This window comes from Mus caroli, unplaced genomic scaffold (assembly GCF_978045245.1).
Source record: "Mus caroli unplaced genomic scaffold, Mus_caroli_1 scaffold_4, whole genome shotgun sequence".
Classification (NCBI taxonomy): domain Eukaryota; kingdom Metazoa; phylum Chordata; class Mammalia; order Rodentia; family Muridae; genus Mus; species Mus caroli.
This window is the reverse complement of record NW_028227259.1, coordinates 145,451,606-145,475,954: the sequence shown is the minus strand read 5'-3', so window position 1 is coordinate 145,475,954 and position 24,349 is coordinate 145,451,606. Positions and strand designations below refer to the sequence as shown.

Below are 24,349 nucleotides of genomic sequence, written 5' to 3'. Positions count from 1 at the left end.
CAAATTCCTGTAATGATACATACAACCAAAACTTCTCAAAAGAAGAGAAGAGAAAAGAAAGGAAAGGAAAAGAAAAGAAAAGAAAAGAAAAGAAAAGAAAAGAAAAGAAAAGAAAAGACAAGACAAGACAAGACAAGACAAGACAAGACAAGACAAGACAAGACAAGACAAGACAAGACCAGAACATATAAACCGACCCATACATAGCAAGTAAAAACAGTGATCCCATCCAAACGCCGACGGGTCTGGGGAGATGGCTCTGTCTGCACAGTGCTTGGCACACCTGTGTGAGGAGGATCTGAGTCTCACACCCAGAAGCCATGCTTTTTAAAAAAAACCTGGTGCAGTGTGGTGACACACTCCTGTAACCACAGAACTGCGAGGTAGACAGGGCAGCCTCTCGTGCTTTCTGTCCAGCCATCTTAGCTCAATCAGAAAGTTCTGAGCTGCCGGGCGTGGTGGCGCACGCCTTTAATCCCAGCGCTCGGGAGGCAGAGGCAGGCGGATTTCTGAGTTCGAGGCCAGCCTGGTCTACAAAGTGAGTTCCAGGACAGCCAGGGCTACACAGAGAAACCCTGTCTCGAAAAACCAAAAAAAAAGTTCTGAGCCAGTAAGAGACCCTGTCTCAAAATAAGGTGGATGACACCTGAGGAACACAACCTAAGGCTTCTACATACACAAACACACATGCACAAACACACACATGTGATCTCAACACACAGGGAGAAGCATGTGATCAAATGCCTCTAGTTGTAAGCTTGACTAAGCAAGAGAAATTTTAACATCAGTTCTCCAAAACCTCTTCCAAAAAGTGGAATAGGGAAGAAGATTTCCCAGGTCATTCCTATCAGGCTGGAGTGACACTGGAGTCAGAACCAGACATTACAATTAAAGAAAACCACGGATGAATAACTCTTATAAATACAGATGCAAAATCCGTTTTATCTTACACCAAGAAAATTGAGTCAAGTTGTGTGTGTGTGTGTGTGTGTGTGTGTGTGTGTGTGTGTGTGTGTGTGTGTGTGTGTGTAAATTGGATTCATCCTTGGGGTGGAAGGTTTAATTAGCATCTAAAAATCAGTTCATGGAACACACCACGTTGATAGAATCTTAAAAGCCACATGATCATCTCAATAGATGCAGGAAAGTCTGATTTAACAAAATCAGAATTGATGAGCCATTCATGACAGAAGTGGTCAGCAAGCCAGGAATGCGAGGGAACTTCCTGGGCCTAATAAATGTTATCTATTAGAGGGAGAGGGAAAGAGATAGGCACACAGGCAGGCAGACAGACAGACAAAATTATGTTCAGTGGTAAAGACTGGGGGGTTTTCCCCTAAGATCAGGAACAAAGAAAGAGTGTGCATTCTCTCTACTTCTGCACACTGAAGAGCTGTGCAGAGCAATTAGGTATAAAGGAGAAAGAAACGACAAATGAGCTGGTGAGGAAAAGCCCAGCGGTAGAGTGCCAAGTCCAGAACCTCCTAGCAAGGGCTTGGACTCCACAGCAGCTAAGTATTTGTATAGAATCCCCCAGTGAGGGGCTGGGTTGTGGCTCAGTGGTAGAGTCCCTGCCTAGAATTCCCCAGTGAGAGGCTGGAGTGTGGCTCAGTGGTAGAGCACCTGCCTAGAATCCCCCAGTGAGGGGCTGGAGTGTGGCTCAGTGGTAGAGCACCTGCCTAGAATCCCCCAGTGAGGGGCTGGAGTGTGGCTCAGTGGTAGAGTCCCTGCCTAGAATTCCCCAGTGAGAGGCTGGAGTGTGGCTCAATGGTAGAGCCCCTGCCTAGAATCCCCCAGGGAGGGGCTGGGGGCATGGCTCAGTGGTAGAGCCCCTGCCTAGAATCCCCCAGGGAGGGGCTGGGGGCGTGGCTCAGTGGTAGAGCCCCTGCCTAGAATCCCCCAGGGAGGGGCTGGGACGTGGCTCAGTGGTAGAGCCCCTGCCTAGAATCCCCCAGTGAGGGGCTGGGGGTGTGGCTCAGTGGTAGAGTCCCTGCCTAGAATCCCCCAGGGAGGGGCTGGGGGCGTGGCTCAGTGGTAGAGCCCCTGCCTAGAATCCCCCAGTGAGGGGCTGGGGGCGTGGCTCAGTGGTGGAGCCCCTGCCTAGAATCCCCCAGTGAGGGGCTGGGGGCATGGCTCAGTGGTAGAGCCCCTGCCTAGAATCCCCCAGTGAGGGGCTGGGACGTGACTTAGTGGCTAGAGTTTTTACATAGAAAGCTCAAGGCCCTGGGTTCCATTAGCACCACAAAACCATATCCATTAGCACACACACACACACACACACACACACACAAATGTATCCAGATTGAAAAGACAGAAGAAATAAAAATCTCTGAGCTGACATGATCTTACACATAAGACCCCCCCACACACACACTAAGGAACTATTGAAACTAATAAAAATTTCAAATTACACAGGCTTCCCGAAGGCCAGAATCTCTCACCCCAAATGTAGCAGCACTCTAAGGATCACGCCTTTACACACAGACTTCTGAGCAGCAGTCAGCACCCACGCTGCAACATTCCCTGCAAACTTTGAGACATTGCCAAATAAAATTAAGGATTTAAAATCAACACATGAAAATCAATTGTGTATTTGCACACCGTCCATGAACATTCCTCAAATGAATATAAAGAAGTGAAGCCCATTTATAATCATTGAAATAACAAAAACCAGGTAGGAATAAATTTATCAGAAGAAATGCAAGATTTACTTGCTGTATTCGTGAGCTTTCTGACGTTGTAATGAAATTCCCTGATACGTGATGCTTAGGAGGTTAAAAACAGGTCATACTCTCCAGAGTCCAAGATCGGGGGACACTCTGGTTTTGGCCTCTGGTGAGGACAGCACATCATGGTAAAAGAGAGCATCAGGATAGGAGGACAGAGAGAGAGAAAGAGGGGGAGAGGAGAGGTCAGGGAAGGAGGGAGAGGTTTTTTTCATATTCCCTTTATATCCTATGTCCCTTAGTGACAGACCTTTGGGTGACATTTGACACTCAACCTGTGGCACACACACTAAACCATTGCTGAAAGATTCTAGGACATAGATACAAGGAAAGGCATGCATGTCTGTGGATCAGGCGACTCCCTCTTGATGTAGATACAAGGAAAAGCACACATGTCTATGGACCAGGAAACTCCCTCTCGTTGGACAGCACCAGCCCTCAGTTGCTCTTCGTGTTGGCTGGGTTCACTGTTAGAATACCAGCTGGCTTTTCTTTGCAGAGATGTCAGGAGAGGGCCTGGAGAGATGTCAATTCCCATCACACAGGTGAAAAGCCAGGCACCCTGGGGCACATCTATAACAACAGCACTAGGGAGGCAGAGGCAGGAGGATCCCTAGAGCTCACTGGCCAAACAGTCTACCCAAATTGATGAGCTCTGGGTTTGCTGAGAGATGCTGTTTTTTTTTTTTAAATGGAGAGGTATTGAGAAAGACACCAAACATCAGCTTTTGGCTCCACATGCACACAACATATACATCCAAAGAAACTAAGTAATGAATCCTAAAATTGTAAGGGGTATCTTATTAGATACCAAAGCTATCTTCAAAAAACATAAAAGGGTTGGAGAACTCCTACTTCCCAATGTCAAAACCTACTACAAATCTGTATGAGCCTAGACAGTGTAGTTCTGGCATGAAAGTGTAGACCAATGCAATGGTGTTGAGAGCTCAGGAACAAACAAACACTGGCACTAGCCAGCTGATGTGCAGAGTACCAAGATCATTCAGTTAGGGGTTATTTCTCTTCACCAAATCATACTTTGACAACTGGATAGTTACACATTTTTAAATGCAGTTGAGGGGACTGACTTCTCTTGCCGAGAGCCCAGGTTTGGTTCCCAGCTGCTCACAACCTATTATAACTCTAGTTCCAGGAGACTGATGCCCTCTTCTGACTTCCATGGGCATCTGAACTCATGTGCAAACTCAAATACAGTCATACACACATAGGCAAAATTAGAGCTTTCATCTTGAAGATGAAGGATTGGGAGGGGAGAGGAAGGGAGAATAAGATGGAGGAGGAGGAAGAAGAAGGGGGAGGAGGAAAAGGAGGAGAAAGAAGGAGGAGGAGGAGAAGGAGGAGGAGGAAGGAGGAGAAGGAGAAAGGAGGAGGAAGAAGAAGGAGGAGGAGGATGAAGAAGGAGGAGGAGGAGGAAGGAGGCAGAGGAGAATGCCCTTGTACATTTATATGGCTTGACAATAAAATGTCCCCATTGCCTCATGGGTTTAAACACTTGGGTGCAGCTGGTGGTGCTATTTGGGAAGGAGCTATAGAACAGTGCAGCCTTGATGGAGGAAGTGGGTAACTGGAAGTGAGTTTCAAGGCTTTATAGTCTGGCCTCACTTCCTGTTCATTCTTTGCTTCCTGACTGTGAATGTGATGTGACCAGCTGGTCCCTGTTCCTGCCACCATGACTTCCCCCACCATGAGGCAGTGATCCCCTCCAACTGTGAGCCAGAACAAATCCTTTCTCCCTTAAGTTCCTTTTGTCCGGGTATTTTATCATGGCAGCAGAATCAGATACCTACGTCACACCACAAACACAATTTAATGAAATGAATCATAAGCTTTGATTTGAAAGCTTAAACAAAACTGCAACAAGAAAAATGTAAGTCTTCGTTGCTTGGCCTTTAAACTGGTGTTTCTCAACCTGTGGGTCATGACCCCTTTGAGATTAGGGTCACACATCAGATATCTTACATATCAGGTATTTACACCATAATCCACAAAATAGCAAAATTACACTTAAGAAGTAACAATGAACTAATTTTATGGTGGCAGGGGGGGGGAGTCACCACAACATAAAGAACCATATTAAAGGATCACAGCGTTAGGAAAGTTGAGACCCACTGTGTTAAACAACAGGTGTTTTATGAATGCTGGGTAAAAACAGTCAACAAATTGGATGACATCTAAATTTAAAAGTTATGGGCCAGAGAGATGGCTCAGCAGGTAAAGGCAGGTGCCACCATACCTGTCTACCTGAGGTCAATCTCAGGGACCCACATGGTGGAAAGAGACCAGCTCTCCCAAGTTGTCCTCTGACCTCCACGTGTGTGCTCTGGCACATGCTCATCCACATACACACATACACACATGCACACGAGTGGAACTTTACAAAAGAATTAAGAGTGTGTGCAGCAAGCATTGTCTATAGACAGTTGCAAGGAGATCTGATGACAGTCTTCTATGCAGGATTCCTGAGGAAGCCCTGCAAGTGGCTGAAGGCTCTGAGCAGATACTCCTCTACACAAGCAGCCAATGCGCATAGGAACAGGCACTCTGCACCATTGGTCATTAGGAAAATGCAAAGCAAAACCACAGCGAGACGCCATTTCACAAGCAGGGATCAGCTATCACAGAGAAAACAGAGGAGAGCTGGCATTGGCCAGAGAATGTGGAGAGGTCAGGGAGGTGTCAAGGTCCTGAAGCATCACTTGCACCAATGGGAAACTGTGTCCCTTGCTTTGCAATACACTGTGGCAAGTCCTCAAAAATGTAGCATCCGCCTTCCTGGGTCTGAGGAGATGCCTCAGAGGGTAAGAGTACTTGCTGTGAGACCAATGTTTTCACATTCCCATGTTCACATTTTCATCGTGCCATGCAAATAGAGTGCCAAGCATGGCTGTGCTGTGGAGTAAGGGACAACAAGGGCCCTGGGGCTGGCTCACCACCAGCCTACCTCCAGGGTCAGTGAGAGACCCTGTCTCAAAGCAATAGAGAGAGCAGTGATAGGAAAGGACCCCAAACATCCTCCTCTGGCCTCCACGTGTGTGCAAGGGTGTGTATACCCACACACGCTCACATACGTCTCACACACATGCCCACACATACACAGTATTTTCCAACCAGCTCCCAATTTCCAGTTCTCCATATCTACTCAGGGAATAAAAAAAGCACATATCCCCCACAGAATCCCAGTCATCGTGTCTGGGGCATCACTGTCCATCAAATGACTCAAGAAGGCAGAGTGAGCTCAACAATCCATCAGTGCATGAACAACTAAACTGTGAAACCAACACAAGGAGCAATCATTTGACAATGAGGGTGTGTCCACCACCTGCATGGGGGTGCACCTATGCGTATAGGACAAGTCTGAGCGTGTGTCCACCTGTGAAGAGGTGCACCTGTGTGTATAGGACAAGTCTGAGCTTGTGTCCACCTGTGTGGGTGTACCTGGTTTTATAGGGCAAAACTGCTGCCTTTTTTTTTTTTCAGATACTGCACACCTTGAGTTTTTTGAGACAAGGTCTCTCACTGGTCTGAAACACACCAAGCAGTCAAGGCTGTCTGTCCAGTGAGCCTCAAGGATCCACTGTCTTTGCCTCCTAAGAGCTGGGATTGCGAGTGTGAACCACTGTGCCCAGGTTTTTATGTGGGTTCTAATTCAGAGGCTCCTTGACTCCCCAGTCTTGATGGACAAGTGTTTGGAGGACGTGCCACTGTAGAATAACCAAGGCACGGAATGCTGGAAGTCATGGCAAGTCTGTGTGTGTTGATAGTCCGGATTATCACTGAACGCAGTGTAGCATCACCTGGGAAGTCCTGCTGGAGATTATGTAGATCAGCCTGGCCTGTGGGCGTGTCTAAAGGCAAAGTGTTTCAGTTACATTGTTTCAGAAAAAGCCATTCCCCGGGTTTAGGCTTTGAACTGCCTTAGAGCAGAGAAAGTGAGCTGAGCCCTCCAATGCACACCTTCATTTCTCTCTGCTCTCCACTGTGGGTGTGTGATATAATCAGCCGCTCCAACACACTGCTTTGTCTTCCCCGCAATGATGGACTGTGAGCTGGAATCAGGAGTTAGCATAAACCCTTTATCCCCTAAGTTGTTGTCTTGTCGGGGCATTTTATCACAGTCACAGAAACAAAACAGGGAAGCCACGGAAACAGGAAGTACATTAGTTGTTGCCAGGAGCTGGTAGGTGTTGGGGGGAAATGGATGGCTAGGTTTCTTTTTGAAATAATGAACACGTTTTCAATTGAGTGTGGTGACAGGCACACAGTTTGCAAACCATTGAACTGTACACATTAAAAAGATGAATCACATGGCATATGAATTCTAGCCCAATAAAGAAAAACTGTTTTGAAAGGAAGGGATGAGGAGGAGGGGGAGCCAGGGAGGAAGAAAGAGGGGGAGGGAGGGCAGATTGATACTTGCTTCAAAATGATCAAAATTTGAGAAGAGTATGGGGGTTGGGGGGTAAGCTCTCCACAAAAGGTTACATGGTTCGAATCTGTGCATAGGGAAAATAACAGACAGAAAGCAGATGTGTGGATGCAGACGGGGCACTCCAGAGATCTAGTGACTGCTAATGGTGCTGGGAAGATGGTTCCGTGGAGAGTACTTGCTGTACAGCGGAAGGACCTGAGCTTGAATTCCACCTCTCATATAAAAAGCCGGGGGCTATGACCATGCCTATAACCCCAGTGCATAGGGACAGAGACAGGGGGATGCCTAGGTTTGATGGATGTCAGCCTAATTCCGGTTTCAATGAGAGATGCTGTCTTGAAGGAGTAAAACAGAGACGATCAAGATGCCTGGTGCTCTCTACCTTCCATTTGTGCACACAGGTGCATATGTCTACATACCTGCATGTGTGCATACCCTGTACACACACACACACACACACACACACCTGAATAACCAGCTGACCATGTATTTTCTTCAAAAGAGTAACCACTCATAGGTATGAGATTTCTTTTAGGCAAGACAGAAGTACTTAAAATTATTGGGCCATTATAAATGATAATGATAAATGAACAACATAGTATTGTTTAAAGATTGTTGAGGCTGGAGACACGGCTCAGCAGCTAAGCTCTTGCAGAGGACCCAGGTTCAGTCTGAGCACCAAAATCGGCAGCTCACAACTATATATAATTACAATTTCAGAAGGTATGACGCCCTCTTGTGTTCTTCATGAGCACTTGCACATGCAAGAAGTACATAAATGCATACATGGAGACCTGCATAAATAATAAACAATCCCTTAAGTCATTGAACTAAAATGAACAAGTTTATAGTGTTCAAGTTGTATCATTTTAAAGCTACATTTTAAAAAATGAGCTGGGGCTGTAGAGACGGCTCAGCGGTTAAGAGCATTGACTGTTCTTCCAAAGGTCCAGAGTTCAAATCCCAGCAACCACATGGTGGCTCACAACCATCTGTAATGAGATCTGACACCCTCTTCTGGTGTGTCTGAAGACAGCTATAGTATACTTACATATAACAATAAATAAATCTTTGGGTTGGAGTGAGCGGGGCCGGAGCAAGCAGAGGTCCTAAGTTAAATTCCCAGCAACCACGTGATGGCTCACAACCATCTGTATAGCTACAATATCCTCATTAAATAAATAAATAAATCTTTTATGCACCCACCTAAATAAACCTCAAAGAAAATGCAGAGGGGAAAAAAGCAATATGGAAGGAGATAGACAGTATAGTATCATTTGTGCAGAATTTGAAAGCAAACGGTATTATATAAATATTGTTTAGAGAAAGATATATTCTTAGTAAGATAATACCTGCATAGAAAGAGCATATACCCCAATGACAGGACTTTCCATCTCTCCCTATAAATTGTCCTTTAAAAACGTTACAGCTCATCTTTCTATTGTTTTGTGTTTAGTGTGTAAGAAAATTTATACTTGTATTTATGTCTCCATCCCCTTCTCCCTTGGATAAGAGGCAATCTGTCCTATGCACTTTTCTGTGCTATACGTTTATTTTTTCAGCAGTATTTGCCAGCCATCACTCCCGAGCGTTTATAGCGTTGTTTCATGGAGGGTTTTTTATTAACCTTGTTGGGGTTTATGCCTCGCAGGAGGAGGGCCAGCTATGGATGACTACATGGAGACTCTGAAGGATGAAGAGGAGGCCCTGTGGGATAACGTGGAATGCAACCGGCACATGCTGAGCCGTTACATCAACCCCGCCAAGCTCACCCCCTACCTGCGCCAGTGCAAGGTCATCGATGAGCAAGATGAAGACGAGGTGCTCAATGCGCCCATGCTGCCGTCCAAGATCAACCGTGCAGGTAATGGAGGGAAGGGAAGTGTGTGAACCACGCATGCTCAGTCAAGGGCATGCCTCTGATTGGCTCGATCTCCCTCCAGAAGAGGGCTTTTATTCTGGGGTCCACAGATGTGTTGCTTGCCTCTACTCATCACCCCACCCTCGTGCTAGGCACCACTGCCAGACCAGACACAGCTCCACCCACATCTCAAGGAACCAAAGAGTTGCTTATCAGGGTGTGTGAGGAGTTACCTAAGAATGTATGGTGTTCCTCACAAGAACAGAGTTGAAGAGTTCCTTAAAGGAGCATGCATAGGAGACTCATACGAGTGTGGGTGAGAGGTTGCACACAGTATGTGTGAAGGTCTCCTCGAAGGAGCCTGGATAACGGGGCCCTCGCCGGAGCCTGGATGAATGGTCCCTCACAGGAGCATAGGTGACCCTGACAGCTTTAGCACAAAAACTCCAACCCAACACGGGTGACAGACTCTCAAAAGCTGCACCCCTGGAGCTCCCTGTACAACTTGCAGGCTGAAGGGTCCTCTCCACAGCAGTCGTCACCGCCTTTGAAACCTCTGGGTGGGCCCTTGTGAACCTCCTGAGCTTCATGATGCCCAACCTTGGCATGTCCTCATCTGAGCATCCCTGACCCTTTCCACATCAGGGTTGAAATGTTACGGTATCTGGAGCAAAAGACATCACAGTAGGCCACTTCCCGCCCTAAGCTTTGTGTGTGCAGAACTCGGAATCAGTGAACTTGAAGGGCAGGGTACGTGTTCTGCTTTTGCAAACCTACAATGAATGTCGATGAATGTCAGCGGGTGGCAGATCACACTACTGATTATGTAATACCTTTGACCTTGTCAACAGTAAAGACAACAGCGAGACCTGTACCACATCCCAGTGCTACAGATAGATAGAGACAGAGATAGAGAGATATAGAGATAGAGTAGAGATGATAGAGGTAGAGGTAGAGATAGAGGTGATAGAGATAGAGATAGAGATAGAGATAGAGATAGAGATAGAGATAGAGATAGAGATAGAGATACAGATACAGATACAGATACAGATACAGATACAGATACAGATACAGATACAGATACAGATACAGATACAGATACAGATACAGATACAGATACAGATACAGATACAGATAGAGAGATATGATAGAGAGATGTCTTCCTTTCTGGTCTGATGTATATAATGTTTTAAAATGCTATTTTGCTGGGAGATGTACCTATGCCATAGAGCTCCTGCCTAGAATCCCCCAGTGAGGGGCTGGGGTGTGGCTCAGTGGTAGAGCCCCTGCCTAGAATCCCCCAGTAAGGGGCTAGGGGTGTGGCTCAGTGGTAGAGCTCCTGCCTAGAATCCCCCAGTAAGGGGCTAGGGGTGTGACTCAGTGGCAGAGCCCCTGCCTAGAATCCCCCAGTAAGGGGCTAGGGGTGTGGCTCAGTGGCAGAGCCTCTGCCTAGAATCCCCCAGTAAGGGGCTAGGGGTGTGGCTCAGTGGTAGAGCCCCTGCCTAGAATCCCCCAGTAAGGGGCTAGGGGTGTAGCTCAATGGCAGAGCCTCTGCCTAGAATCCCCCTAGTGAGTCCCTAATGAGGGACTGAGGCGTTCTGTGGCTCAGTGGTAGAGCCCCTGTCTAGAATCCCCCAGTAAGGTGCTGGGGGTGTGGCTCAGTGGTAGAGCCCCTGCCTAGAATCCCCCAGTGAGAGGCTGGGGTGTGGCTCAGTGGTAGAGCTCCTGCCTAGAATCCCCCAGTAAGGGGCTAGGGGTGTGACTCAATGGCAGAGCCCCTGCCTAGAATCCCCCAGTAAGGGGCTAGGGGTGTGGCTCAGTGGCAGAGCCCCTGCCTAGAATCCCCCAGTAAGGGGCTAGGGGTGTGGCTCAATGGCAGAGCCCCTGCCTAGAATCCCCCAGTAAGGGGCTAGGGGTGTGGCTCAGGGGCAGAGCCCCTGCCTAGAATCCCCCAGTAAGGGGCTAGGGGTGTGGCTCAATGGCAGAGCCCCTGCCTAGAATCCCCCAGTGAGGAACTGAGGCGTGGCTCAGTGGTAGAGCCCCTGCCTAGAATCCCCCAGTGAGGAACTGAGGCGTGGCTCAGTGGTAGACGGTTTTCCTAGTATGCACAAGTCCCTGGTTTCCATCCCCATCACAATACACTATAAACTATGCTGTTCTAAGAAGAAACCCACAGGCTTCTAACAGTTCACAGGATGTGCTCCACTTGACTCTGTTCTTTCATGTACCCATGTTTGTGTGCTCATCTCTGTGTTGGCCACTGGGTAACACTACACAATGTTTTTCTTTCTGCGCATCACAGTTGGAAGGGTTTGAAAATCCCCATCCCACTGCACAGACAACAAGCAGTCGGCAAGCTTCCATTGTGTCTTACATCCATGGAGGCCAGCCTTAATTAAGCACAGCATGCTTTCCCACTGAGCTTGGATGCTACTTGGAATCCTTTTCAATGTAGTGCTCCAGGCAGCTTAAACTAAACAGCCAGGAGTGACATGCATGAAATGGATCCTTTCGGTCCTAGGGAAACGGTGGAGTGTTAGGAGCCTCAAGGGCAGTGATATCTGAAAATATTTAAAGAAAGACCATGAAGTATAAACAGTAAGAGAAATCAGTAGTGTCTTAGCCCTTGAATTTGTTGATATGACAAAAACCTGAGGCAGGACAGTTTATATAGAAGAAAAAGTGTGTTTAGCTTAGTTTACGCTCAGCTCTGGTGAAAGACCTCCTATTTGTGTCATGTGACAGGAGGGGCCACCTTAAAGGTCCCACCATCAAATAACTTCTCTTGAATTAAGGACCAAGATCCCAACACACAAACCTTCAGGGGGACAAAAAGAATCAAACTACAGCAAGGATGATAGATGCTAGAAACTGCAGAAAGAATTCCACCTAAAGATGTCTCCGATGTATAAGACTTCCAAAGGACAGATCCGTGCCCCTTCCCTAAGGCTTCCCCAGCTTTCTGCGTGGATTACTTACCTTCTCATCGCTATGACAAATGCCCCGCAAGAGGCAACGTAAGGGAGGGAATGGTTTGTTTTGGCTCACAGTCTGTGGTGACTCAGTCCATCAGGGCTGGTCATATTGTGTGTACACACAGGAAGCTAAGCATAAGCAGGAAATGGGGTGGGGCTGCAAAACCTCCAGGCCTTCCTCCAATGACAGACTCCGCTCCAGCAAGACTCTGCCTCCTGAAGGTGCCACAACCTTCCCAAACAGTGCCACCAGCTGAGGACCGAGTGTTCAAACACACAAGCCTTCGGAAGGCATTTCATGTTCAAACCACAGTATGCAAATATGTGTCTCCCTGCACTGAATACCAGGGAGCCAGGTGATTTTTATCCCACAGACTCCCACTCTTTTCTAACACAGAAGAGCTGGTGCCTTTGTTTTGGGTTGCTCCTGCTTTGGTGGTGGTGGTGGTGGTGGTGGTGGTGGTGGTGGTGGTGGTGGTGGTGGTGGTGGTTTCTGGCTTCATGAGGTTTGGTTTTTGTCTTTTTGCAATACTTGAGAATCAAACCCAGGACCTTGCACATGCAAGGCAAAATTTGCTCTGCCACTGAGCTATACATCCCAGCCCCCTCGTGGTTTGTTTAGCACTGGTAGACTGGGAAAATCTTTGAAAGTGTTGGTTGGTGGCTCCCTCTGGCAATAATGCCATCTATACAGGTTCTGTGCATTTATTAACACATTAAACACTCATGGGACTCTGCCAAGGGTCTGACTCTTTTATTCACATTGTCCAGACTCCATGCTATAACTCAAGAATGAGAGAATAGGGTGAGACTTTGGGTGTGGTGGCTCACATTTTAATCCAATTGCTAGGGAGGTAGAGAGGGGCTAAGTCTCACTGGCCACACTGTAGGTCAGCAAAAGGTCTTGAATCAAGGAGGAAGGTGTCTGAGAGAGTCATTGACCCCCCATTATAATAAAGGCAACATCATTTAAACCCCTTTAAATGAGACATTTATATCTCACACACACATACACACACGCACACACACACACAAGGCTCATCTATACATAAAGAAAGAGGATCATAAAGAAAGAGGGAGCAGGAAGAAGATAAAAGCCAGGGGTTATGGGTGTCTGGGGAAGGAAAACATATTTGTCAGATATGACAGGGCCATTGAACACAGAATTCACACTTGTCATGCACAAGATCTGCTCAAGAAAAAGCCAACCAAAATCCAGCCGAGATAAGAGAGGGTCTCATGAATTCTTCATGAAATCTCACCCCTAGCTAGCTATTGGCAGTCGGTGTTTTCTGGGAGAGGGAGAGTCAGTTTTCTCCAAAGAGATGGGGGATGGATACAGGAGAATCCCAGCAGCTAACAGACCAGCTAGCCTGGAATTTTCAGTGGCACGAGAGAATCTGTCTCAAATAAGGTGAAAGGCAAGGACTAATTCTTAGAGTTCTCTTCTGACCTACATACATACACCATGACACATAAGTGCTCAAATGAACACACACACACACACTACACAGATACACAACCTCAAAAAATGAGATTTCTTTTTTGAATAGGGTTCTTATCCCAGCAATAGAAACCTTAACTAAGACGATACCTAAGACTCAACACCTAAGATTGTGTTCTGTCCTCCACACACATGTACTTGCTCCTGAAGACATATCTGCACACACACACACACACACACACACAAGAAAATGGTAAGACTGTCTTCTTGGAGCTCTTAAGGATTATAAGTTTAAAAGGAGACACAGGGCCTGTCATCCAATCAAACACATTCTCACCATCTGGATGGAACTTCTCCCCAGGCCGATTGTTGGACATTCTTCACACCAAGGGACAAAGGGGCTATGTGGTCTTCCTGGAGAGCCTGGAGTTTTACTACCCAGAACTTTACAAACTGGTGACTGGAAAGGAACCCACCCGGAGATTCTCCACCATTGTGGGTAAGTGCCTTTGCTACCAGGGGCAAGGGAACCCTAGTGGGAGGATGTGTGTGAGTGTGTATGTGAGTGTGCACATGTGTGTGTGCATACATGTGTGTGTACATGTGAGTGTGTGCATGTGTGTGTGTCATGCAAGTGTGTTACACGCTTGTCAGTGTGTGTGCATGTGAGTGTATGCACTTGTGTATGTGTGTGCATATGTGTGTCTCTGAGGGATAGTGACATGCTGAACTCTTGGGCTGCCCATCATTTATTTTAACTGATGACACAAGACAGGTGATGGGGACAAACTGAAGCGTAGACTAAGAGCACTGGATGATCATTAATCACCCCTCAAAACAGGGCTGGAACCAGGGCAAAAGTTTACTCTATCCTCAGAATCCTCCTTCCCGAGAGTCCTTGAGTCAGTTTATGCTCTACCTCATGTCAAACCCCAGGATCCCTTTATCCAATCAAGACCTGCTGTGGTGGCCTCTCGGTTCTCCAGGGGTCACTTTGCCAGTTTAGAACCAAGACACAAATCTTCAATTTGACCACAAGGTCCCTAAATACAACATGTTCCAGTTCCTCTCTGACATTCCTCTCCCCTCCATCTTTCCTTCCCTCCCTTTCCTTCCAATATTGCTGCCCTGTCCCTCCAAACCTCAACCTCGGCCCCAACCCCCGTGACACACTCTCATGACCCCACATCCAGACTGTGTGGAATCCTCACAGTCTACTTATAATGTTATCATTTGATTTTTATAAGCATCTGTCTGTCTTTCTACACAATAAGATCTACTGCAATGAAGGCCTGTTTGGCTCACCCTAAAATCCCAGTGGCTAGTGGGAACTAAGAGTTCAGTAAACGCTGCTCTCCCAGCCTGGCAGTCCATGCTTATAATCCCAGATAATTGGGAGTCTAAGTAGGCAAATTCAAGGTAAAGAACAGCCTGGACAACGCAGTGAAACTTTATCTCCAACATGTTACAGAACACTAGAGTGGTATAATTCAATCCACTACATTGCAATAAATAAACAAAGAAATGTTGATAGGTATATTTGTTGATGTCCTTGTTCCTGTGACAAAATACAAAAGCAATTTAAGGAAGAAAGAAGGCTTTGGTTTTTTGGTTTTGTTTGTTTGTTTGTTTGTTTGTTTGTTTGTTTGTTTGTTTTGAGGGTACAAAGCCATCATGGTGGGGAGGACCTGGTGGCAGGAGTGTGAGGCAGCCAATCACAGCACATCCACAGTCAGGAAACCGAGAGGAAGAGACAAATGCTGGTCTCCGCTCACTTTCTCCTTTTCACTCAGTCCAGGGAATGGTGCAGCCCACAGTTAGAGTGTATCAGTTAACCTCATGGAGACAATTCCTCGCGGGCATGCCCAGAGGTTTGCCTCTTGGGCGATCCTAGATCCTGTCCATTAGGCAACATCTCAGTGAGTGTCTGAGTGAGTAGATGCCTCCGCCACTGCCCCACACCTCAGGTCTGACTGGGTACCCACTTCCTCCACAGTGGAGGAAGGCCATGAGGGCCTCACACACTTCCTGATGAACGAGGTCATCAAACTGCAGCAGCAGGTGAAAGCCAAGGACCTTCAGCGCTGTGAGCTGCTGGCCAAGTCCCGGCAACTGGAGGACGAGAAGAAGCAACTGGGCCTGATACGGGTGGAGCTGCTGACCTTCCAGGAGCGATATTACAAGATGAAGGAGGAGCGGGACAGCTACAATGACGAGCTCGTCAAGGTCAAGGATGACAACTACAACTTAGCCATGCGCTACGCCCAGCTCAGTGAGGAGAAAAACATGGCGGTGATGAGGAGCCGCGACCTCCAACTCGAGGTGGGGATGCCTGGGCTCCGGCTGAACTGAGGGAAGGGAAAAGAAATGTCTGGGGGCTCCGGCCCCTAGAGGGGCACATGCAGATAGAACACACAGCCCTCCCCCAGCTTTGTGCCCCAGATAAGCGGGCGGTGGAGGGTGGAGGATACAGACTCTGCGGAGGCACTAACTCCACCATGCACCTGGACTCATCCACCTAGATCCATTCTGCGCTTGTGCAGACACATGCATGGTAGTCAGAGGGTGATGAGCCTAAATCCACACTGCAAATGCACAGGCTTGTGGACAAAGGCTCATGGGAAGTTAGGGGACCTAGATCCACTCTGCATACATACAGACATGGGCACAAAGGCTCATGGGAAGTTAGGGGACCTAGATCCACCCTGCATACATACAGACATGGGCACAAGGGCTCATGGGAAGTTAGGGGACCTAGATCCACTCTGCATACATACAGACATGGGCACACAGACACTTTTCCAGGAAAGATGAGAGGAGACATTGGAGACTCGGGGCTGAGGGTGTATGAAGGGACCAGTGAGACTCGGGGCCACATATTGTGATGCTCACAAAACTTAATGGAAGAATGGAAAGCACCTGTTGGGTAGGTGCAAATTCCTAAGAGCCTGTATTTACAGAGCTAAGCATGGTTGCTGGCACAGGAGACAATCAGTATATTTAGCAAGGGGCAACCACCAGCCAAATGATTGACATATAAATGAATTTACCTCCTAAGTAGAAAAGTGCAAGGTTTTCTTCATTTCAATTTTTGTTTATCTGATTGTTTTTATTCTTCTGAGACAGGCTTTCACTATGTAGCCCAGGCTGACCTTGAACCCACCAGCCTTCCTGCCTCAGCCTCATCAATTCTGGAATTATGGGCCTGTATTGCTGTGCTCTCATCTTTCCTTTGGTTTATTGATGGCTACCATATTCCTAGCTCTGTTCCAGGTGTCTGAACCTTAAGACTAAGATGCCCATGGAACTCTTGGATGATCCACCTGACTATTTGAGATGTAGGATATCAAGAATAGAAGATAAAGCCACGTATGGATGTTTGCACCTGTATCCTAGAACTCAGGAAGCTGAGGCAGGAGGATTACAAGTCTCCATGCTGACCCAGCTCATGCTACATAAGAGCAAGACTCTCTAAAGTAAAAAGGAGGATAAGGAATGAGGAGAGAGTAGGAGGTGCTGTTTACTGCTCCCCCAAAGGCACAGGGAACCCCATGGGAAATGGGACAGGAAGGAGAGGAAGCAGAGGAAGGTGACGAGTAGTGGAGCACTGTCTTCCAGATGTCACCTGGCCATGGCACTCCTGAGCTCCCAGGAGCTGTGGTTAAATGCATGAGCCTGGCTCATAGATGCCTTGCCATGGACCGGGGAAGGGCCTATGCTCCCCCAGTCCTCCCTAAGAATCTACAAACAGTTCATTGCTAAAGGAGAGAGAGACATCTTCAGTGGTGTAGCCATTGGTAAAGTGTCCATATTCCTGTCAATAATCCTACATTTTTATCCCTATAAAGCAACCCTAGTGAAACTCACTGGGTCCCCCAAAAATGGGGAAAACAGTCTGGAAGAGAAAGGGGATCAGCAAGAGTGGAAGGGGGCAAGAGAGCTTAAGAGGGTAAATATGATTTTTAAAATTAATAAAGGGTGTACATGTGCGAAAATGTCAGGATGAAACCCATTGTTATTCACAATTAACACATTTTATTAATTTTATTATTATTGATATTGTGATGATAAGTAAAATATTATTGTCTTGATATAATTTAATATAATATCATTTAATAATAAATAGACTGAGAAAGTAAGTCAGGGGAAGAAATGTAAAACAACCAAAACAAAACAAAACAAGTCAGGACCTCTTGGCTCCTTCCATCTTCTTAAATGGTTAGAGAAACAGTAAGCCTGGAACCAAATGAGTGAATGGCATAAAAGGGGGAGGGAGGGAGAGATGGTGCGGGTCCAGACCAGGAGCATGGTGAGAACTCCGGGATTTATTCTCCCAGTGATGGGAAGCCACTGACGGATTGCGAGGTGGGGAATGACAGCTGATTTATCTCTCGGGAGGCTTGCTCTGGCTGCAGGGTGGAAAGCAGACTCACAGGATATTTATTAAGCACCTGCCATGAGTGAGACACTATGCTAAGCACTGCAGGGGGACATGAGGATAAATAACGGGAGCTCTACTCCGGTCACGTACAATTTAATGAAGTGGACCGGTCAGTAAATAGACTGTGCGAATTCAGGAGGATTGAGTCTTCATCTCAGCACGAAACCAGGCCTGGAGGGTGGATGCTTATACTCCCAACATGAGAGAGAATGAGGCAGGAGAATCACAAGTTCAAGGCCAGCACTGGCTATATAACAAGTCTGAGGCCAGCCTGGGTGACAGAACGAGACCTGGCCTCAGAATTAATGGAGGGCTGGAGAGAGGGCTTGGAGGTCAAGAGCACTTGATGCTCTTTCAGAGGACCAAGGTCCACCCACATAGCAGCTCACGCCATCTGTAACTCCAGTTCCAGAATATCTTATGCCCTCTTCTAGCCTTCCTAAGCACCAGGCACATGTGTGGTGCAGACACACATGCAGACAAAACACTCATATCCATAAAATAAATAAAATCTTTTATTTGAAAGGGAAGTTCTATCTTTCAGAATTCAAATTTTCACTTCTGACTTTGTGGCCTTATTGGCTATGGCCTTGGAGTTTGTGGGTTGTTTGTTGATTTGTTTGTTGTTTGTTTATTTGGTTTTTCTTTTTCTCATTTGCACAAGAGATAAAGGTAACAGTATCTGTGCCCTAGAACTGCCGAGAAAACTCCATAAATCTTTCACAGAGTAAGTCTCACACATGTGTGGGACTGGAAGTCTGGACACAACCTGAGACCACTTTCTTGGGCTGAGCTTCAAAAATGCTGAATAGCAATTCTTTATAGGGATCAGGGAGAAGGGGTCTCTGGGCTGTTTTACTTAGGAGTCAGAAACACAAGTCTGTAACAGAGACTTAGAAGTTTCCTTCTTAGAACTTTATTCTGAATTATGATGGATGGATGGACAGATAGATGGATGGGTGGATGGATGGATGGATGGATGGTCAGATGGATGGACAGATGGATGGAAGGATGGAGGGAGGGAGGGAGGGATGGATGGGTGGGTGGGTGGGTGGATGAATGGATGGATGGATGGATGGATGGATGGATGGATGGATGGATGGTCAGATGGACAGACAGATGGATGGATGGACGGATGGACAGATGGATGGATGGAGGGATGGATGGATGGACAGGTGAACAGATTGATGGATGGATGGAAAGTCAGATGAGTGGGTGGATGGGTGGGTAGGTATTAGAGGCATTGCATGTGTCAGGAAATGTATATGTAAGTGTGTGTGTGTGTGTGTGTGTGTGTGTGTGTGTGTGTGTGTGTGTAGGAGTATAAAAGCCACAGGACAACTTCAGCCATCTTTGTTCTCTCAGGCACCACTCACCTTGTATTTTGAGGACAGGCTCTCACTGGCCTTCAACTCACCTAGTAAGATGGACTAGCTGGCCAGTGAGCCCTCCCAGCATTCGGGGTATAGGCACACACCACTGCACCCAGTTTTTGATGTGGTCACAGGGGCTCCAAACTGAGGTCCCGATGCTCGGAGGGCAAGCACTTGGCCAAGCGAGCCATCTCCTCAGCCTTCTTCCCAGCATTCCTTGACAACCATCCTCACCCCTCTGCTGGCGTGCTTGTCTTCAGATCGACCAGCTCAAACACCGACTGAACAAGATGGAGGAGGAATGCAAGCTGGAGAGAAATCAGTCCCTCAAGCTCAAGAATGACATCGAGAACCGGCCCAGGAAGGAGCAGGTCCTGGAGCTGGAGCGGGAGAATGAGATGCTGAAGACAAAAATTCAGGAGCTGCAGTCCATCATCCAGGTGAGACGCACCACCCTTGTATAGGGGAGAGCTAGGTGGGGCAAGGTGGGTGTACCTGAGGAGGACAAATACCAAGTCCCAGCTCGCTAGTACAGGGTCACAGACAATGCACATCAGCCTTAGCACTGAACCTCCTCCCAACATAAAGTAAGAATGACTACAAACCATGCTGTTGGCACAGACTGACATCATATGCAAGGGGTTTGGCTTGTTGTTGTTATTGTTGTTTGTTTGCTTGCTTGCTTGTTTACTTGCTTAATTTTTGGCCAGACCTAGTGGTTCATATCTGTATACTAGCCACTTGAGAGGTTGAAGTTAGATGACTGCAAGATTAGGGGCTCCCTAGGACAGCAAAATGTGTTCAGGAGCAACCAGGACAATCTGGTGAGATCCTGTATAAAATTTTATAAGTTTAAAGAGGGATGAAATGTAAATTAGTAGTAGTGTCCCTGCCTAGAATGTCCCTTTGAGGGACTGAAGTGTGGCTCAGTGGTAAATCACCTACCTAGCATCCCCCAGTGAGGAGCTGGGGCGTGGCTCAGTGGTAGAGCCTCTGCTTAGAATCCCCCAGTGAGGGGCTGGGGCGTGGCTCAATGGTGGAGCCCCTGCCTAGAATCCCCCAATGAGGGGCTGGGGTGTGGCTCAGTGGTGGAGCCCCTGCCTAGAATCCCCCAGTGAGGGGCTGGGGCGTGGCTCAGTGGTAGAGCCTCTGCTTAGAATCCCCCAGTGAGGGGCTGGGGCGTGGCTCAGTGGTAGAGCCCCTGCCTAGAATCCCCCAGTGAGGGGCTGGGGTGTGGCTCAGTGGTAGAGCCCCTGCCTAGAATCCCCCAGTGAGGGGCTGGGGCGTGGCTCAGTGGTAGAGCCCCTGCCTAGAATCCCCCAGGGAGGGGCTGGGGGCGTGGCTCAATGTAGAGCATGTGATTTAGATTTCTGATGCCCCGAATTCAATCTGATGGCAGTGCCTTAAACATTCTAGGCAGTCTCTATCGCTGAATTCTAACCTCAGCCCTTAATATAGGTGATAATACTTATAAAAGCAAAGTGACAAATGAGAATCACTGTCCACATGGACGCCAATGCCCTGGCTCTGGGAGAAAAGAACATTCAGGGAGACTTGGAGATCCCCAGACACTATACTGAGTGTGATTCCCTATGCGCCAACCTCAAGCACCTCCCATATTTGTCACCGCAGAAATGGGTGGCTACAGAAAGAGATTTAATACTCACTGAGGGTTAATGTTCCAAATACATGTGCAAGGGAAGAAAACACATCTCTGTCCTTCTAGAATGACCCCCAAGACTGCCCTGGGGCTCAGTGTTCTTGAAGCAGAGACTGGTTCTAAATTAGCGGAGTCTGCTCAGTTGGTGTTTCAGGGGGATAAGTGGAATGCAGAGGTGTTTCCCTTCTTGTCCCCTCTGAAGTGTCTTGAGGAATCACAGATGTTTCTCTCTTCTGCTGGAACAGAGCAGTGGGCTCCGGGTTTCCAGCTTCTTTACAGGTAATAAATTCAAATGATAATAAGTCGCTGAAAGACCCAAGACAAATTCCCTCGTGCATCCGCTGTTCCGCCACAAAATCTTCAGCCATCTTGGGGCTGCCCGGGGCTAGCTCCTTTGTCTTCCTCCGGTACTGATCTCTGCTCCTAACCCCACCAGGCTGGCAAGCGCAGCCTCCCTGACTCAGACAAGGCCATCTTGGACATCCTGGAACATGACCGGAAGGAGGCGCTAGAGGACCGGCAGGAACTGGTCAACAAAATTTACAACCTACAAGAGGAAGTCCGTCAGGCGGAGGAGCTGCGGGATAAGGTGGGAGTGCTATGGGTCAGGAGAGCAGCAGCCAGCCAGTGCCTTTAACAGGAGTTTCTGGTGTCATACTCTAGTCTGAATTGCCTGTACTGTCCCAGCATCCAGCCCCATTGTGGTTTGTAAATGAGGAGTGTTACTGCGGTCCCAGCCATCCCCTTGCCACTCCAAGCAGCCACCAAGGATGTGTTTCCACGGTTCATTGATCAACAATCCACTGGTGATTGGCCAGCTTCTTCCCATAGTCCCTTTTGATCAGATAACTGGCAATCAAAACCAAATTAACACACCTAATCTGGGAGGGCATGAGCTAACTGTAGCCACTAAGTGAACAGCCATTGGACTGCAGAGATAGCTCAGACGTAAAGTGCAAGCATAAAGATTTAGATTCCTATGACCCATTTTAAAAGCCAGGCATTGGCAAACACAGAAGTGGATGCTCACAGTCAGCTAGTGGATGGATCACAGGGCCCCCAATGGAGGAGCTGGAGAAAGTACCCAAGGAGCTGAAGGGATCTGCAACCCTATGGGTGGAACAACATTATGAACTAACCAGTACCCCGGAGCTCTTGACTCTAGCTGCATATGTATCAAAAGATGGCCTAGTCGGCCATCACTGGAAAGAGAGGCCCATTGGACATGCAAACTTTATATGCCCCAGTACAGGGGAACGCCAGGGCCAAAAAAAAAAAAATGGGAATGGGTGGGTAGGGAAGTGGGGGTGAGGGTATGGGGGACTTTTGGGATAGCATTGGAAATGTAATTGAGGAAAAGATGTAATAAAAAAATTTTTTTAAAAAGCCAGGCATGGTGACACACCCCCATTATCCTAGTATTTGGGAGGCAGAGACTGGAGGATGCCTAGGGCTGTAGTCAGTGAGTTATAGGTTCTATGAGAGACCCTGTCTCAAGAAAAAAAAAAAGAAGATGATGAAAAATATAGAGAAAAAAATGTAATATTGGCCTATGGCCACATGTATTCCCATTTGCATGTGTATACACATCACACACACATCACACACACACCACACACACATACACGAACACCACAAACACATAGCCACATACAAACATGCACACCATATACATGTAGACACACACACAGTCACACACACTCATAGACACACACACATGCATACCACATACACATAAACACACACAAACATGTAGCCACACACCACACACACACATAGCCACATACCACACACACATGCACACCACATACATGTAGCCACACATACATACACACACACAACCACAGGGACACACATGCACACCACATACACATAGCCACACATACATGCACACTACACACACATACTCGCACACATACACAGCCACAGGCACACACATGCACACCACATATACATAGCCACACACACATGCACATGCCACACACACACACCACACACATGCATACACCACACACATACCACAAATAACTTGCACATACCACACACACATATGCACTCACATACCCACACATACATGCTCATGCAGAACACACACACTCTCTCACACACACAGCCACTCTCCCTAACCCCTTGAAGACCCAGAATCTCATTGCTCTCTCGAATTGCTCTCTCACAGTACCTGGAGGAGAAGGAAGACCTGGAACTCAAGTGTTCAACCCTGGGGAAGGACTGCGAAATGTACAAGCACCGCATGAACACAGTTATGCTGCAGCTGGAGGAGGTGGAGCGGGAGCGGGACCAGGTACAGTGCCACCCTGGACGTGGCAGACCGTGAGGATGCCCAGCAGTGCTTTGGCACATGCTTGTGGTCCCTGGCCATGTGGTCTGTCTCCCCAACCTTAGAGAGCTTCCTCATGAATCCATTGTCTCTGTCCCCAGTTCAGAGATACATTCCATGTCGGGATAAGTGGGTCAGAATGCACAGGCCTTAAGGGATCAGGGAGGCCTGAGCTGCAGCCCAGTGGCTCCCAAAACAAAGCAAGGTACTTAGCTGGTCTCTTTAGTAAAATGCAGAAGCTGAATTCCAATCCTGTAACTCATAAAGTGTAAGCCCAAGGCAAGGGATCCACATGAAGGCTCAGTCTCCACATATGTAAAATGGGACTGGTTTCTACATTAGTGTGGTACAGACCCTGGGGGATGGGGGTAAGACACAGCCCTTCACACTGTCCCTGACACATGGCAAGAGCAGGTTAGGGTTACAGGATGCAAAAGTGAGAGGCTGGGATGCCCAAACTTCAGAGACAAGCAGGGTGAGCTAGTGAAGGCTTCCCTTCTCAGCCTGTTTCTGTTTAGGAGACAGAAACAGGAGGATCATAAGCTCAAGACCTGCTGAGGCTATAACAGTGAGTTGAGCATCAGTGGGGCAACTTAGTGAGACCCTGCCTCCAAATAAAAAGCAAGAAGATAGCTGGAAATAGAGCGTAACAGTAGAATGTGTACCTAGAATTCCCCAGTGAGGGGCTGGGGAACATGGCTCAGTAATAGAGCCCCTGCCTAGAATCCCCCAGTGAGGAGCTAGGGGGCGTGGCTCAGTGGTGGACCTCCTGCCTAGAATCCCCCAGTGAGGGGCTGGGGGCGTGGCTCAGTGGTAGAGCCCCTGCCTAGAATCCCCCAGTGAGGAGCTGGGGTGTGGCTCAGTGGTGGACCTCCTGCCTAGAATCCCCCAGTGAGGGGCTGGGGGCGTGGCTCAGTGGTAGAGCCCCTGTCTAGAATCCCCCAGTGAGGAGCTAGGGGGCGTGGCTCAGTGGTGGACCTCCTGCCTAGAATCCCCCAGTGAGGGGCTGGGGTGTGACTCAGTGGTAGAGCCCCTGCCTAGAATCCTCCAGTGAGGGGCTGGGGGTGTGACTCAGTGGTAG

The 24,349-nt window shown here is 47.9% G+C and overlaps 1 protein-coding gene across 1 annotated transcript in view; it reads left to right on the top strand.

Annotated features, from left to right (window-relative positions):
- The window catches only part of Card11 (caspase recruitment domain family member 11), a 135,424-nt gene that overhangs the window by 79,535 nt on the left and 31,540 nt on the right, over positions 1–24,349 (top strand). The window contains exons 3-8 of the mRNA XM_029477657.2: positions 8,828–9,040; positions 13,818–13,955; positions 15,453–15,778; positions 19,531–19,710; positions 21,367–21,519; positions 23,107–23,232. Coding sequence (XP_029333517.2) covers positions 8,828–9,040; positions 13,818–13,955; positions 15,453–15,778; positions 19,531–19,710; positions 21,367–21,519; positions 23,107–23,232 — 1,136 coding nt within the window. The remainder of the gene's footprint in view (positions 1–8,827; positions 9,041–13,817; positions 13,956–15,452; positions 15,779–19,530; positions 19,711–21,366; positions 21,520–23,106; positions 23,233–24,349) is intronic.